The sequence below is a fragment of the Bos grunniens genome, chromosome 3 (assembly GCF_055505025.1).
Source record: "Bos grunniens cultivar Pamir isolate PY7600 chromosome 3, Bosgru_T2T1.0, whole genome shotgun sequence".
Classification (NCBI taxonomy): Eukaryota; Metazoa; Chordata; class Mammalia; order Artiodactyla; family Bovidae; genus Bos; species Bos grunniens.
The window spans coordinates 27,413,247-27,430,729 of NC_141167.1; the positions used below are offsets into that span (position 1 = coordinate 27,413,247).

A 17,483-nucleotide genomic window follows, 5' to 3' on the forward strand; every position below is an offset into this window, starting at 1 on the left:
TATACACTCAAACATCTTTGGTAATTCATCTTCAAAGGCAGCCCAGTACCTATGCGCACCAGTTTCAAACATACCTTGCCTCCGCCAGTGCCCAGCAGCCAACTTAGAACTGGTGCAGACCAGGGGAATCAACTGTTTAATTAAAACAAAGCACAGCGAGGGCCTGAGGCAGGTGTTGACACGATGTTATTTCTGCCCAGTGCTCTGAATGTCAAACTGAAGAAATTCAATGAAGCACCGGTAAATGGCAGGAGTGACTGCCATTTACTCTCTTAAGATAGCCAAAATGCCTTGTCATCTAATTAGTGACTCACATGAATGGATGAAAGAGATTCTCACTGTCTCTACCTACTATCCATCGAAACCACAGCCAAGGGAATGGGCTTGGCAGAATCAGCGGGGTATGAAGACCCTACTGAACTTGACTCTAGTGGGGCCAGGTGCAGAGACATGACAGGTGTAGCATAAGTAGGAGGCCCCCGGCTCATTAAGGCAGGAGCCCTGATGATTCCTTTACTTGAGATAATTGAAATTATGCTCAGAGCATTTGGACTGGTCTTTGTGATTTGTTTTTAAACAAGGCTTGTTCTAAGAGCCATGCCTCCCACCATACCATAAACTGTATCGGGGCAGTAACTTTTGTTCATCTGTGAATCTCCGACTTGCATAGAAGTATCTGGCACATAGTAAAGCTTCAATCTCATATGCAGAAATCATTTGCTGTAGGTCTCTTCTCAGGCAATTCAATATGGTTTTATTTTATTTTCAATATACCAGGCTCAATAAAAATGAGCTGGTTTGATATTCCCACATATTTTAAAGGCACCAGACCAAAATCTAGGGTTTTTGAAAAACAGATCAATCACCTGTTGAAATGTTGCTTCCTCCAGTCCTGATCGACGGAACTCTGCAAGGATGGCTCTCAGGAAGCTCTGTTCCAGAATGGAGGAATTTCTTAAAGAAAATGAGGAAATGTGAATTCTCCGAAGTGGCTGCACAGTAAGTCCCCTACATGTGAACCTTCAAAGATACGAACGTACATCTGGTTCCAGCAAGGAACCAGAACCTGTGCCGTCAACCTCAGGGTGAGTGAAGTGGCAGCGTGCCCTCCATCTCCTATTGCTGATGATCCTTTAGCTCTACCGTCCCCCACCGCCTCTCCCCGCTCCAGTCAGTAAGTCTTCCTGCCTGTTCCCTGGTTGCCAGCTCCCGTATGCCAGGTGTTGAGCTACACTGTATACTTTCATAAGATGAAAAAATGTTTTCCTTCTTTTGTGTTGTTTTTTATGTATTACTTACATGAAAATATTATAAACCTATTACAGTACAGTACTATATAGCCAATTGTGTTAGTTGGGTACCTAGGCTAACTTCGTTGGACTTATGAACGCACTCTCAGAACGGAACTCATTTGTATGTAGGGGACTTCCTGTACCACCAACCTGGACAAAAGTCAAAGATATTCTGTGTCTTTAGAGAAGAGACAGGAAAAAACTTGGAACTGTCTCCTCCTGTGTTCCTATATTATTTGGCAAGGATTCCCCTCCCCGCCCCACCAAAGTCTCAAAATGATATGAAAAATACCACTTTGGAAGTGTGGGAACACAGCAAGTATATCTGGACATGTACCAGCACTCCCATTACATGGCTGAGTACATCATTCAAAGTCAGAGAATAGCTACTTGAATCATATTTCCACAGCACTTTACTTCATAAACACCTATAGTGTAACTCAATATATCATACTAGGATTACATTTCTGTCTCTCTGACTAGACTATGCCCCTTAAGAAAAAGAACAGCATTGTCAGTAAATGTAGGTTGAATGAGTAAAAGCTTTGAAAGGAAAACATGCTTCCATGGCCCTCTTCAGTGGTCCTCCGAGGGAGGTTGAGAGTCGGGAGGCAGAAGGGTCTTACTTGATGGCAGTGATATATGATGATGAAAACATCTCATCTATGGCTTCTAGTAAATGGGCTGTAGTAACCAGGCCAGGGGAGTCGGGCTTCTGGCAGGAGAACTCACAGATCTCTGTCGCACGCCTACAAATGTCCAGGCAGCGTCGTGCATCTCCAGAGAGGGCTGCGACCTACAAGAGGCAATATTTTATTCCTTGAGATCCCCTTGTCATCTCAGTCCATGAGAAAAACCAACTGATTCTGTGTTCAGCTAAAAAGGAAGGTAGGGGGACTTTCCTGGTGGTTCAGTGGTTACGACTTCACCTTCCGATGCATGGGCTGAGTGTTTGATCCCTGGTCAGGGAGTTAAGATCCCACATACCTCTTGGGCATGGAACAGAAGCAAAACTGCAACAAATTCAATAAAGACAAATGGACTTAAGCCTGAAATTAAGTACTTAGCCCTTGCCGGGAACGTGGTAGGAGCCTAGTTACACTGTAAATTATCATACTGTATCTGGAACTCTTCCCTGAGTCCACACCTTTGTCTTGGCTTTACAGATAATTCCAGAATGGAAAAGGCAGAAATTCTCAGCTGTATTTAATAATAGAGAAATGAAGAAATCTATAAGAAGAGACCCTTGGCCCAAGATTATTATTGAACCATCTGGAAAAAGAAGGGTCTCTTCCTTGCATAAAGAGAAAAAGCCAAGAGACCAAAGTGGAGCCTATTTTGCCACAGCCTGAGGCTCATAGCACGTGGTCAGTTTTGGAAACCACCTGGCCAATGGCTAAATGAACCAGAATCAAGAGGGAATGAAGCCATGAAACTGGAGGACCCAGAGGAAGCCGTGATTCGATGCATCAGACCAGCCCCCGTTCCAGCAGCTGTACTTCTGTGCCTGCCCTTCCATGTGCACTGGGGCCGAGGGGCTCCTGGGCCCCCTCCAGGGGAAGCCTTGCATTTTAAATTGCACTGAGGGAACTCTTGGACTCAGCACTGTCTGCAGGGACCTGTTTCTATATTCCCAGTGCTTTCCAGCAATGCTGTCATTTGCCTAACAACCACTGCAGGCAATGACATCCTGTCTGATGGTATCCCCAAAAAACTATTTTCTTCCAAAATTTATACAACATCAGGTCTCAAAAAGCAAACTGCAGGGATTTCTCTGGTGGTCCAGTGGCTAAAACTCTGTGGTCCCAATGCAGGGAGCCCGGGGTTCCACCTCTGGTTGCGGAACTAGATCCCACATGCCATAGCTAAGTGTTCACATGTTGCAAGTAAAGATCCTGTGCACTACAACGAAGAGGCAGCACCACCAAATAAACAAATAAATATTGAAACAAATCAAAAACAAAGTGATAAGATTAAAAAACAGAATCGCAAACTATATAGGTATACACACATACACCAAATTAGGACATTAAAAAGAGTTATTTCTGGGAAGTGGGATTATAGGAGTTTTTATATGTTTTCTATTTCTGTTTTCAAAATTCAACTATGAGACATTCAAAATACTTTGGGGTCACTTTTCCAGTGACCCCAGACAGAAATACGAACAGCAGTGTATATTATTCCCTCCTTCTACTTTTCCATATTCAGCTGGTGAGGATGTCCTATGGGTGTTTCCTCCCTATCTTTCCTCCTTCCTTCATGTGAAGTAGCTCCATACAGTGGATAATAGCAGGGACTCAAGGGCTGCTGCAGAGGCCTAGAATCAGAGTGGGCAGGGGACCCTGGGAAGCAAGAAAACACCCAAAGCAGTTCCCCCTCCAAGGGCATGAGTCTTGGTGACCATAAGCACTCTTTTTGACTGCTGCTGGTGTGAGGGAGTCAAAAGAAAAAGCTGGGGCCACCAAACATGGAATCTGAGAAGACCTTGCATAAACTTGGGGTCCAGACACTACACCCCCAGTATGAGGGTGAGTGACTCTTCATTCAGAAGGGATGGCAAGAAAAATGGCCTGTGTGACTTTGGTATTAGGGGGGAGTGTAAGGCAACTCTTTGCAACTACAAGCCCTCATGTGGATCTGCAGCCCGAATTTATGTTGTGTCTCCTAAAAACCCTCAGTGGAGAATTTTGTTTAAAAATGGCCCCAGTTGGCAGTGCCCCTTGGTAACTGACAGAAGCACAAAACGAACTAAATGAATTCAAGTTCAACCCAGGCCTCAGTCAACTTCCAGATAAAGCTCTAAGGAGCAAAACACAAAAAAAACAAGGAAACAAGGCCATATAGACATGGCTTTGTTTATAGAAGTAATAGAAGTAAACTCACAAAGACATCAGATATCATAACTACAAGATAAACAATATAGGTATGTTTCTTTTTATGTTAAGGAACAAAAAAGAGGTTTGAAATTACAGGCAAGAGTTTTGGGTAAAAACAGCAGCCAAATTTGAAGCCTTCTGAAACAGTATTTAAAGACCAAGAACCCTAAATAAGCAAGCAACTGGAGAGCAGTAAACAATATAATTCTGAAAGTTAGAAAGAGGTGGCAGGGTAGTAGTGGTTGACTTAGCTGACTGTAGAAAGCCCTGTCCTAAATCAATAGTGAGGAATCCAAGAACAAACCTAAAGCTACACTAAAAATCTTCAAAACACACAAATTGTTAGTGGTACTGGAACTGGGGGTAAAGGGGGAACTTTGTCTAAAATGAGGAGGACTGGTTGAAAGTTAAGAAACTGATGCCCTAGATTAGGAGTCAAACTATGGCCTGCCACATGTTTTTGTAAATAAAGTTTTATTGGAACACAGCTTTGCACATTTGTTTACGTGGCTGCTTTCACAATATAAGGGCAGGACTGAATAGTGGTAACAGACCATTATGGCCCACAAAACCTAAAACATTTACTACTGGCCATTCACGAAGTCTGCTGACCCTTGCCTAGGCCTCCCCCCATTTCATGCTGTTGGGTGAACATGAGAGCAACTGAGGGCTCTGTGAGAAAATGTTATGCCTTGGTAGTTTGTGCTGTTTCCATAAAACTCTCTGCCCTGGAGATTATCCCACTTATACCACGGCAGGAAACCAGAAATTTATTCTCAAGGAAAGAAAGTTTATCGACCTGGAACACTAGCAATTGTTGCCAAGAAGGGGATGTCCTTTACTAAATATAGACAGTTACTATTTGCATACTGAATTTGAAGACCTCCACCCTCCCTGACTCCAGCCCACCTCCCCTGGTCAAAGGAAGAAAACCTCGAATAAGTAGGATGGTACATAAAAGGACCGTTCAGAGGAGGGAAAAGAACTTTCAGAAAGTGTATGACTGCAGGGGTAGAATTGATGCTTTTGAACTGTGGTGCTGGAGAAGACTCTTGAGAGTCCCTTGGACAGAAAGGAGATCAAACCAGTCAATCCTAAAAGAAATCAGTCCTGAATATTCGTTGGAAGGACTGATGCTGAAGTTCCAATATTTTGGCTATCTGATGCAAAGAACTGACTCATTGGAAAAGACCCTGATGCTGGGAAAGACTGAAGGCAGGAGCAGAAGGGAACCACAGAGGATGAGATGGTTGGATGGCATCACCAATGCTATGGACGTGAGTTTGAGCAAGCTCTGGGAATTGGTGATGCACAGGGAAGCCTGCCGTGCTGCAGTCCTTGGGTTCGCAAAGAGTAGGACACGACTGAGCGACTGAACTTAGCTGAGGGGTGGAGAAACTCTACCCAATAGAGGGGGTAGAGAGTAACTTTGAGGTTCTCTCTCCTGGAAAGCATAGCTTGGAGACAAACACCATATCTGGCTCTCTGCTGACCCTAATACTTAACAGAGTGCATAGCTCTGAGCACATGTTTTAGACAAGTGTTGCTGCTATAGCCATTCAGAATTCACATTGTTTCTGGCAAGAAACTAGACAGAAGCTTACAATTCTTTTAGGTGCTCAAATACTGTGGCCGTGTGGTTTCTTTTGTTTAGCCCCAGGTAGACGTTTAACCTGCTTTGTTCCTCAGCAGCCTCGGAGAACTCTTTAGTGGAATCTCAGTTGGCATTCTCCCAGTGCGCCTCAAGTGGGAGAATGCCACACGTCATACCCACCACAGAGCATGCACCCTGCTAGGCACATTACAGACATGGTCTCATTTAATTCCCACAATGACCCTATGACATAGCTATTATCATTCCCATTTTTCAGAAGAAAACCGGAGCCCAGAAGTTTTAAAGTAACTTTTCTATAACTTGCTACATACCTATTAGTGTTCAAACCAGGTTTGTCTACCTCATTGACTATGTTGCTCTTCTAATCATACAAAACACTCTGAATCAATTAATCTTCGTGTGTGTATATATATATATACACACACATATATATATATATAAAAGCCCATCATACTCAGAACCTTTTAATAATTAATCATACAATAAGAAGCTTAAGGAATTTTTCAGAATTTTGTTTCTATTTTCTGGAATTTGTTTTTAGAGGACTTCCTAATTTTTTCTTCACCTCCAAAGCACCCAGCCTAGGGCCTGACATGGGCAGGTAGTCAGCAAACACTGTCAGTGTGGCCACAGGCGCCCCAAAGGCAACTCACCTTCCTGGCTACCAGCTGGATGGCATCATCCTCAAAAGCCTTTACGTGTCTGAGTCGGGACAATAGGATCTGCCGCAGCTGGCTGTGAGTATAAGGCTGGAAGCACATCCTGGTTAGACCCTGGGGAGCCAAGGCGACAGAGGAACAAGTTCATGGATTTCCCACTCAGGACAGTCCTGGTGGAAAGCCACTTGCAAATCCCCCAAACCAAGTCTCAGATAACAATTTACACATTTCATCCCAGGACTACCACTGCTTCCTGCTCCTTTTGTTACTGACAATGGCCGGTGGGACCCTGTAGGGCAGTAGTTCTCAACAATTTTTTCATTTAGTTTAAAAGAAACTTTTATTCTACCGGAATCATTTACTAGTAGATCTGAGCAGAGGTGCTCTCATTAGAGCTAGAGGGAGGATTTTTGGCTCTGTAACATCGGCTGAGCTTCTGGTTTCACTTCTCCTGAACCACAAGGTCCACAAGGCCAGAGACCGGGTCTGCCCTGTTCACTGCCACATTCCATGCATCTATCACTGCCTGCCAAGGGGTAAGCACTTAATTTTTCTTTTAAATAATTAAACCTTTAGTGCTCTGTGCAGTTTGAGTGCAGAGGTAGTAGAACCCCAAGAAGATACATTTGCAGAAAACCATGCAATGGTGACATATTTAATTCTAATATAGAAATTACCAGAATTTCAGAAATAACATTTCTTCCTTTTCCCCATCTATTTTAGATTCCTATGTATTCATTTTTGCAGAACTCCTTGGCCCAGCTTCTGGGACTATAAGAACAGCTCGAGAATGGCCCTACCAGTCGGCTGGACACCCGGTTCATCATGATGCGCTCTGGCAGATCCATGGTGTTAGCAATGGTCAGGACCACAAGGCGGGCCTCCTTGTGAGTGGGCCAGTCAAAGAGATTGTACATTACGTCTTGTTTCTGGGTCCACAGAAGGTCAAGCTGCCAGGAAACGGAGAGAGACACAGGGTCAACCACAGAGAATGAGCCGGGCCCCCAGGGAGAAGCCGGTTACCGCTGCTTCAGCAGCATGTGCCCTCAGGTCACACAACCTGAGCAGCAAGGATGTCGATGGACACATGCCCCCTCCCGACCAGAGAATGTGCCCAAGTGAAGGAGAAGGGAGCCAGGACTTCCCTCCTGCCTTGTATCTGCTCCCGAACATCAGTCCAGAGCCACTGCGGTCCTCCCGTGGGCGCCTTCTCACCTCATCCACAAGCAGCACGGTGGTCTCCTGAGAGGACCCTTGAGTGCAGAATCGCTTAGCCAGCAGTGCTGCTGCGTGGTTGGCTGTTGCCCTTTTACCTGTCAGCTTCTGCAGTGAGGGGGAAAAGAATGGGAGTGGTACACTCTAAGAATTTGACTCCCCTTTTAAGAGTTTAAAGTTAAATCTGCCTATAGAGGAAGCTATTTAGCCTGAGGACTTCAGTATCCTACCCTCTGCCTTCCACCAGGAGGAGAAGAGAAGGCCACAAGAGACATAAATTGTGTCTGAAATGCACACGAGTCACAGGCCAATCCCAGAAGCCCCTCCAGAATCATCACTGCATGACTGGACATTACTTGTTTCGGGACAGCAGCTAGTGAGTCGAAAGTCCAGCCTACCCTTTTCCAGTGTACTGCCATGCCTGTGTATACTAATGGTTTTCACCCTCCTGGTAAGTACTAGCTCCCAGACTTCAAGGTCCTTGAGGGCATGAATTCTGCCTTCTTTGCCCTTTCTACTGCTACACATACGGCAAGGTGAAAACATATTATATGCACAAAACTAAATACACCTTTCCCTTTTCATGTGCCACCCAGAAACGATATTTTCCAAAAAGCCCCAATCAGAATTCCCTGGCAATCCAGTGGCTGAGACTCTCTGCACTTTCACTGCTGAGGGCCTGGGTTGAATCCCTGGTTAGGGAACTAGGATCCTGCAAGCTGCTTGACCAAAAAAACACACCCCAATCCAAAACAAAATAAACCAAGAAAGCCTAACAAGCTCTGCTCACCTGCAAGATTTGCACGTAGACTTGGTGGGGTTCTGTCAGCTTCATGCCATTGACCTCAATGTATTGAAAGGGAGGAACTTCATTGGCTTGGGCTGCCTGCTGCAGGCAACATATCACCTCGTGCACAGTGGCAGTCTTCCCTGTCCCAGGGACCCCGGAGATGTACATGCACCTGGGGCGAGAGAAGACCCGGGCTAGGGCTGTGTCGCTGCGTCACACTATCGTCAGTTATGAGTATGAGAATGTATGCTGAAGGAAGGACCCCTGAGATGTGGAGGTGGGAGGAGTAAGGGTCATTTTTGGAAGCTGATTAGAGCAGGACCTGTTTATATATAGTCACTCGTTCCATAAGCAATGCTGTATGCAAAATGCCTCCCCAAAAAGGCCAGAGTTATTTTCTGTGTAAGACAAAATTTCTATAGAAATACTCTGATAACAAAAGCTGCTTCAGCAGTGAGCTTGCCTGTTTTTCCAACACTAGGGAAAGGCTGCTTGGTTGAACTGCACCTGAGAGGGTAACAGGCAGGAAGGCCAGGGGGCTCCAAAGGGAGGAAATAGCCTGCAAGTGTCAGACATTTTTATCTCTCTTAAGCGGCAAACTAGCGATATTTTTCCCTTCTCTATACAACTTTAAAAGGAGGTTTCTCTTAAAATACTGTGTTGCCATAATGACACCTGGTTTCACCTGAAGTTAACTATTCTCAAACCTAGAGATAACCAAAGCCTTTTTCTTATGGAAATGTCTGTCTTAAGCTATGTTAATGTACTATGCATTTACTCCAGACTCTATCTTCAAGCCGGTTCCTCCTCTTGGCTCAGAACCTACTTGACAAACCAGTATGTTATACTCAGATATTGTTCCTCTAATCTATGTAAATGAAACTATTTGTATGGTTGTCTGCCCTTCTTCAAGATTCAAGTTAATCATTTTATGGCCCAGGATAAACCATTTGGTGCCAAGATTATCCCAAAATGCATCTTATGGGTGAGGGGCCTGGTGCCATTCTGAGTTTTAAGACATTCCTTTCTTTCATTAACAGACTGCTAGTGACTATATAGAAAGTGAGGAGGAACTAAAAAGCCTCTTGATGAAAGTGAAAGTGGAGAGTGAAAAAGTTGGCTTAAAGCTCAACATTCAGAAAACGAAGATCATGGCATCTGGTCCCATCACTTCATGGGAAATAGATGGGGAAACAGTGGAAACAGTGTCAGACTTTATTTTTTTGGCTCCAAAATCACTGCAGATGGTGATTGCAGCCATGAAATTAAAAGACGCTTACTCCTTGGAAGGAAAGTTATGACCAACCTAGATAGCATATTCAAAAGCAGAGACATTACTTGGCCAACAAAGGTTCGTCTAGTCAAGGCTATGATTTTTCCTGTGGTCATGTATGGATGTGAGAGTTGGACTGTGAAGAAGGCTGAGCACCAAAGAATTGATGCCTTTGAACTGTGGTGTTGGAGAAGACTCTTGAGAGTCCCTTGGACTGCAAGGAGATCCAACCAGTCCATTCTGAAGGAGATGAGCCCTGGGATTTCTTTGGAAGGAATGATGTTAAAGCTGAAACTCCAGTACTTTGGCCACCTCATGTGAAGAGTTGACTCATTGGAAAAGACTGATGCTGGGAGGGATTGGGGGCAGGAGGAGAAGGGGACGACAGAGGATGAGATGGCTGGATGGCATCACTGACTCGATGGACGTGAGTCTGGGTAAACTCTGGGAGTTGGTGATGGACAGGCAGGCCTGGCGTGCTGTGATTCATGGGGTCGCAAAGAGTTGGACACGACTGAGCGACTGAACTGAACTGAACTGAGTGACTGTATAACATCCAGCTGAAGACTAGCAGGGGGTACTCTTTCTGCCCACTTCTGATGCCTATGTCAGAAGCTTTCTCTACCTCCTTTATACTTTAATAAAACTTTATTACACAAAAGCTCTGAGCAATCAAGCCTCGTCTCTGGCTCCAGATTGAATTCTTCTCCTCCGGGGGCCAAGAATCGCGGCGTCTTTGTGTGATTCAACAACAACCTTTCACACCTACAGTGGTGCACTAGCAGGGGCCTCCTGACCATTCTGCCTCCCTCAACACAACTCACCCTCCAGTTTGGTCAAGGAGTTTGCTTTCCACAAAGTTGTAAATGTCCTGGAATTCCTGTTCCCGACAGGGAAGAGACTCCGGTACAGCAGCAACATGCAGCCTACAGTGGTGGTAAATGAGGGAAAAGGAGGACATTAGAAACAATTTACTATCAACTCCATAAAAAAGGAAAAGACTTATCTATAGTTTCTACTGGAAACCTTAATCACAAATCCACGGGAATGCCTTCATTCTTAAACCTCTTCATTTGGCTCTTCTCCACCCAAACAAATTAAACAGCTCAGTGGTTCTAATCAAGAGTACATATTACTTGGGAGCTTTCCCCAGATCATGTGGGTGGACCTCATCTCACATAAGATTATGATTCAGCTGATTTCTGGCAGGATCTAGGCTTACCTATTTTTAAAAAGTCCCTACAAAGTTCTAAAACGTACTGCAACTGAGAAGCAGTGTCATGACCTTCCATCCCTGAGAAAGGGGTAGCAGTGCACTGCAGACTCCTCCCAGAACTTGTCCACAGTAGTTCACTCAGACACTGCTTGAGAGGTTTCTCCTTTCTAAACATGCACCTTCATTTTACCCTCTACCTTTATTATATACTGGGCTTCCCTGATAGCTCAGTTGGTAAAGAATCTGCCTGCAGAGTAGGAGACCCCGGTTGGATTCCTGGGTCAGGAAGATCCACTAGAGAAGGAATAGGCTACCCATTCCAGTATTCTTGGGCTTCCATTGTGGCTCAGCTGGTAAAGAATTCACCTGCAGTGCGGGAGACCTTGGTTTGATCCCTGGTTTGGGAAGATCCCCTGGAGAAGGGAAAGGCTACTCACTCCAGTATTCTGGCCGAGAGAATTCCATGGACTGTATAGTCCATGGGGTCGCAAAGAGTCAGACACAACTGAGCAACTTTCACTTTGTTACTATATACAGAATGACTAGGAAGTACTGCCAGTTCACATGAATAAAAGCAGAGGTCTGCTTCGGCCTATCTGAAAGGGGCCCCAGAGCGGCGTCACCTTAGCCGGGCCTCTTCCAGCATGTTGGTGGGCCCCTGGGCAGTCAGGTTTCGGCTGCGGATCCGGGGAGTGGCATCACGTGGTGTTCTGGGCTCAGGCTGTGTTCAAAAGAGGGAAATTTAGATAATCAACAAGGACCTACTGTACAGCACAGAGAACTCTACTCAGTATTCTGTAATAACCTAAATGGGAAAAGAATCTGAAAAATCGTGGATCTATGTATATGTATATAGCTCAATCACTTTGCTGTACACCTGAAACTAATACAGCACTGCAAATCACCAGTACTCCAAAACAAAATAAAGATTTTTAAGAGAGAGAACATATTTTAGAAGGGAAAAACAAAGCAAACTCCATCCAGGATGCATCAGCAAATCTGATTTCTGATGATCTGATAAGAGGAAGAGAGGTAGTGAGTCAATTCCTCTAAGTTTTTTCCTGTATAAAGTACCAAGATTCTCCCTTCTCCCCTCACATTACACATACATTTTGTTCACAGTCCAAACAATTTCTTATTTCTAATTTACATATAGTATGAGGATCTGAAAACACTGTCAGTCTGACTCAATGAAACTATGAGCCATGCCATGTAGGGCCACACAAGACGGGCAGGCATGGTGGAGAATTCTGACAAAATGTGGTTCACTGGAGAAGGGAATGGCAAACCACTTCAGTATTCTTGCCTTGAGAACCCCATGAACAGTATGAAAAGGCAAAAAGATAGGATACTGAAAGGTGAACGCCCCATGTCGGTAGATGCCCAATATGCTCCTGGAGCTCAGTGGAGAAATAACTCCAGAAAGAATGAAGAGACAGAGCCAAAGCGAAAACAACACCCAGTTGTGGATATAACTGGTGATGGAAGTAAAGTCCAATGCTGTAAAGAACAATATTGCACAGAAACCTGGAATGTTAGGTCCATGAATCAAGGCAAATTGGAAGTGGTCAAACAGAAGATGGCAAGAGTGAACGTTAACATTTTAGGTATCAGCGAACTAAAATGGACTGGAATGCATGAATTTAACTCAGATGACCATTATATCTACTACTGTGGGCAGGAATCCCTTAGAAGAAATGGAGTAGCCATCATGGTCAACAAAAGAGTCTGAAATGCAGTACTTGGATGAAATCTCAAAAATGACAAAATGATCTCTTCGTTTTCAAGGCAAACCATTCAATATCACAGTAATCCAAGCCTATGCCCTGACCAGTAATGCTGAAGTTGAACGGTTCTATGAACCCACAAGACCTTCTAGAACTAACACTCAAAAAAGTTGTCCTTTTCATTATAGGGGACTGGTGTGCAAAAGTAGGAAGTCAAGAAATACCTGGAGTAACAGGCAAATTTGGCCTTGGAGTACAGAATGAAGCAGGGCAAAGGCTAATAGAGTTTTGCCAAGAGAATGCACTGGTCATAGCAAACACTCCCTTCTAACAGCACAAGAGAAGACTCTACACATGGACATCACCAGATGGTCAATACTGAAATCAGATTGAATATATTCTTTGTAGCCAAAAATGGAGAAGTTCTATACAGTCAGCAAAAACAAGACCGGGAGATGACTGTGGCTCAGATCATGAACTCCTTATTGCCAAATTAAAACTTAAATTGAAGAAAGTAGGAAAACCACTGGACCACTCTGGTATGACCTAAATCAAATTCCTTACGATTATACAGTAGAAGTGAGAAATAGATTCAAGGGATTAGATCTGATAGACAGAGTGCCAGAAGAACTATGGACAGAGGTTCGTGGCATTATACAGGAGGCAGGGATCAAGACCATCCCCATTCACGAAAAAGAAATGCAAAAAGGCAAAACAGTTGTCTGAGGAGGCCTTACAAATAGCTGTGAAAAGAAGAGAAGCTAAAGGCTAAGGACAAAAGGAAAGATATACCCATTTGAATGTTGAGTTCCAAAGAATAGCAAGGAGAGATAAGAAAGCCTTCCTCAGTAATCAATGCAAAGAAATAGAGGAAAACAACAGAATGGGAAAGACTAAGAGATTTCTTCAAGAAAAGTAGAGATATCACGGAAACATTTCATGAAAAGATGGGCACAATAATGGAAAGAAATGGTACGGACCTAACAGAAGCAGAAGATATTAAGAAGAGGTGGCAAGAATACACAGAAGAGCTGTACAAAAAAGATCTTCATGACCCAGATAATCACAATGGTATGATCACTCACCGAGAGCCAGACATCCTGGAATGCAAAGTCAAGTGGGCGTTAGGAAGCATCACTACAAACAAAGCTAGTGGAGGTGATGGCATTCCAGTTGAGCTATTTCAAATCCTGAAAGATGATGCTGTGAAAGTGCTGCACTCAATATGTCAGCACATTGGGAAAACTCAGCAGTGGCCACAGGACTGGAAAAGGTCAGTTTTCATTCCAATCCCAAAGAAAGGCAATGCCAAAGAATGCTCAAACTACCACACAATTACACTCATCTCACATGCTAGTAAAGTAATGCTCAAAATTCTCCAAGCCAGGCTTCAACAGTACGTGAACCGTGAACTTCCAGATTTTCGAGCTGGATTTAGAAAAGGCAGAGGAACCAGAGATAAAGTAGCCAACATCCACTGGATCATTGAAAAAGCAAGAGAGTTCCAGAGAAATATCTGCTTTATTGACTATGCCAAAGCCTTTGACTGTGTGGATCACAACAAACTGGAAAATTCTTCAAGAGATGGGAATACCAGACCATCTTACCTGTCTCTTAAAAAATCTGTATGCAGGTCATGAAGCAACTGGACATGGTAAAACAGACTGGTTCCAAATCGGGAAAGGAATACGTCAAGGCTGTATATTGTCACCCTGCTTATTTAACTTATATGCAGAGTACATCATGACAAAGTGGGCTGGATGAAGCACAAGCTGGAACAAGATTGCTGGGAGAAATATCAATAACCTCAGATATGCAGATGACACTACCCTCATGGCAGAAAGTGAAGAACTAAAGAGCCTCTTGATGAAAGTGAAAGTGAAAAAGTTGGCTTAAAACTCAATATTCAGAAAACTAAGATCATGGCGTCTAGTCCCATTACTTCATGGCAAATAATGGGGAAACAGTGGAAAGAGTGACAGAGTTTATTTTGGGGGCCTCCAAAATCACTCCAGATGGTGACTGCAGCCATGAAATTAAAAGATGCTTGCTCTTTGGAAAAAAAAGTTATGACCAAAAGAGACGGCATATTAAAAAGTAGAGACATAATTACTTTGCCAGCAAAGATCCATATAGGCAAGACTATGGTTTTCCAGTAGTCATGTATGGATGTGAGAGTTGGACTATAAAGAAAGCTGAGTGCCAAAGAATTGATGCTTTTAAACTGTGGTGTTGGAGAAGACTCTTGAAGGAGATCCAACCAGTCCATCCTAAAGAAAATCAGTCCTGAAATCTTCATTGGAAGGACTTATGCTGAAGCTGAAGCTCTAATACTTTGGCCACCTGACGCGAAGAACTGAGTCATTTGAAAAGACCCTGATGCTGGGAAAGATTGAAGGTGGGAGGAGAAGGGGATGTCAGAGGATGAGATGGTTTGATGCCATCACCAACTCAATGGACATGTGTTTGAGTAGACTCCAGGAGTTGGTGATGGACAGGAAGGCCTGGTGTGCTGCAGTTCATGGGGTCACAAAGAGTCAGACACAACTGAGTGACTGAACTGAACTGAACTGACGAAGGAATGAATAAAAGTACAGATAATATACTTTTTCAAATAAACTTATCTTAAAAGAAAGACAAATATTAAGAAATCCTAAATACTCTGCCCCAATACAGGGTAGAGTAGAAGGCATAAACTAGGTTTGATTCATAAGATCCTCCTCTATTCCACCCCCGTGAGTTGCATTTACTGATTAAAATTTAAAAAATCATCCCTAAAAAAAAGATTCTCCTTTAGACTTTTTGAAAATATGGCCAAACTTTAGTTCAGAATTTCCAAAATTCACTACATAGTACCCAGAGAAACCTCCCCAGACTTTTCCACTCCAGACCTCAGGGTCACTGTTCAGCTTAGGCCAACAGCCCTATTTTACTATTCTGTTCCTTGCCTCTGGCTCACTAGAGCAGGCCTGCTACCCAGCAGTATCCACAGGGTTTTCACAAAGCACTCCCTTTTGTGGGGGCGTTTCACCTACCAACCCTCTGCTTCCAGCCAAGATATAAAGTGATAATCTCTGCACCTTTTCTCAAAAGCAGAGAAGCACTTAAGACTCAAATCAGCTTTATATCTATTAACTTGGAGAAAACAGGAAAATATTAACAAAACCTTGCTAAGAAGTTATTTTTTTAAAAAAGGCTGTCCTCTGACCTTTTTTTATTATGCTAAAGAGGGCCCCCCATACCCTAAATCCATTCTTCTGAATGGGACTCAGAAAATGGAATCAAACCAGAGCTATTCCCTTATATAAGATTGCCTGGTCTCCAAAGGTGATCTATTGGAGAGGCCCCCGACCTCCTCACAACTGGAGGTGGAGCTTACATAATAATAATAGAAATAAAGTGCACAATGAATGTGATGTGCCTGAATCATCCCTAAATCTACACAGGCCGCCTCCCTCAACCCAGTCCATGGCAAAACTGTCTTCCAGGAAACCAGTCCATGGTGCCAAAAAGGTTGAGGGGTGCTGAACTGGATTTCTTTCCCTAAAGGTCTTTTGTTGACTTCAACCCAAGCTCAATCACATTTTTCTTGATATGGAGAAATGGAGATCGGCTTTAGAAAAAGTCTCCTAATTAGGCATTTCTAAATTGCTCTAAGGAACAAGACGCTTCATGAAGAAAAGTTTCCTAATATACTAACAGTCTCCTGGAAGGTCACAATAACATAAGTTAAAGGCCCTGAGAAGTCATGTGACAGTGAAACCAATTTAACTTTGTTTAATCCAAACATTTTTCAAACATATCTGAACACGGTAGGACCCTCTTTTCTCAATAGCTTTCAATGTTATTCTGCTCAGTTTCACACAAAGCAGACAGACGTCCCCATTTTCAGTCCTAGGGTTCACTTAGAACTTTCCTCCATGAATACACAAGGCACGCTACTCAATATCCTGTAATAACCTATATGGGAAAAGAATCTGAAAAAGAACTGATATATGTATAGCTGAATCAACTGCCTATACACCTGAAACACACTGTAAATCCACTACTCTCCCCCCCAAAAAAGAAGCTTTCCTCTATGAATACTCCAGGCGGCATAGCTTTGAATTTGAGAGACATGTTCTCAAAATCCAGCTGTTACTAGTTGTGTGACTTCAGTCATCACAATTTCTAAATTAAGAGAGGAGCTTCACTGGGAATAAACCTAAAAGAACCTTACAGTTTTCTTTGGTGTCTTGGAGGGGGTCTGTAAGGAAGACTTCATGGAAGAGCGTAGGTTCCTGGACACACTGTTGGGTGTTCTCCTTGGAAGCGGGGTTGTGGAAGCCTCTTCCTCCTCACTGTCACAGTCTGAAATCTCGGCTGCTGGCAGAAACTCTTCATCATTTTCGTCACTTTTACTGTTACCTAAAAACCTAAACGGTAGGACACATTATTTTCTGATATTCAGTGTGTGAAGTCTAAATAAGAAGCTCCTATCAGGTCAGTGTGGATGTGAGTACTGCAGTCTCTTCCTGCAACTGAGCAATATTAGACATGCTCCAGTTCTTGGGCCCTTGCTACTGAGAAGCTCTGCTAAGGGCTTTATTCATATTATTTCACTAAACCCATCAACAACTTTGTGACTTGTATATTACTTTTCCCATTTTACAGATGAGGAATCCACAGCTTAGAAAGGTTAAGTAATCTTCCCAAGGTTACACAGATAGTATTAGGCTGGTGCAAAAGTAACTTCAGTTTTGCACTGGTGAACTTTGTTGTTTGATATTGTAATACATTCTTAAATACATGTGGCTATGCTATACATCATCTTAATGCGT

At 43.4% G+C, this 17,483-nt stretch overlaps 1 protein-coding gene and 1 long non-coding RNA gene across 9 annotated transcripts in view; one reads left to right on the forward strand and one right to left on the reverse strand.

Annotated features, from left to right (window-relative positions):
* The window catches only part of ORC1 (origin recognition complex subunit 1), a 37,426-nt gene that overhangs the window by 1,265 nt on the left and 18,678 nt on the right, over positions 1-17,483 (reverse strand). For all 7 annotated transcript variants that reach the window (XM_086388611.1, XM_086388633.1, XM_086388645.1 and 4 more), the window contains 9 exons: positions 16,883-17,078; positions 11,560-11,657; positions 10,545-10,646; positions 8,448-8,619; positions 7,658-7,765; positions 7,243-7,392; positions 6,437-6,556; positions 1,919-2,088; positions 867-954 (listed from right to left, as the gene is read on the reverse strand). In XM_086388611.1, the coding sequence (XP_086244737.1) occupies positions 867-954; positions 1,919-2,088; positions 6,437-6,556; positions 7,243-7,392; positions 7,658-7,765; positions 8,448-8,619; positions 10,545-10,646; positions 11,560-11,657; positions 16,883-17,078 (1,204 nt within the window). The remainder of the gene's footprint in view (positions 1-866; positions 955-1,918; positions 2,089-6,436; positions 6,557-7,242; positions 7,393-7,657; positions 7,766-8,447; positions 8,620-10,544; positions 10,647-11,559; positions 11,658-16,882; positions 17,079-17,483) is intronic.
* LOC147375347 (uncharacterized) lies at positions 586-4,655 on the forward strand. Of its 2 annotated transcripts, XR_015159349.1 has the most exons (3): positions 586-722; positions 891-999; positions 2,459-2,597. It is a non-coding gene; the product is annotated as an uncharacterized LOC147375347 (long non-coding RNA). The 2 variants fall into 2 exon arrangements; XR_015159350.1 differs by lacking the exon at positions 586-722 and having other exon boundaries at positions 891-1,085; positions 2,459-4,655.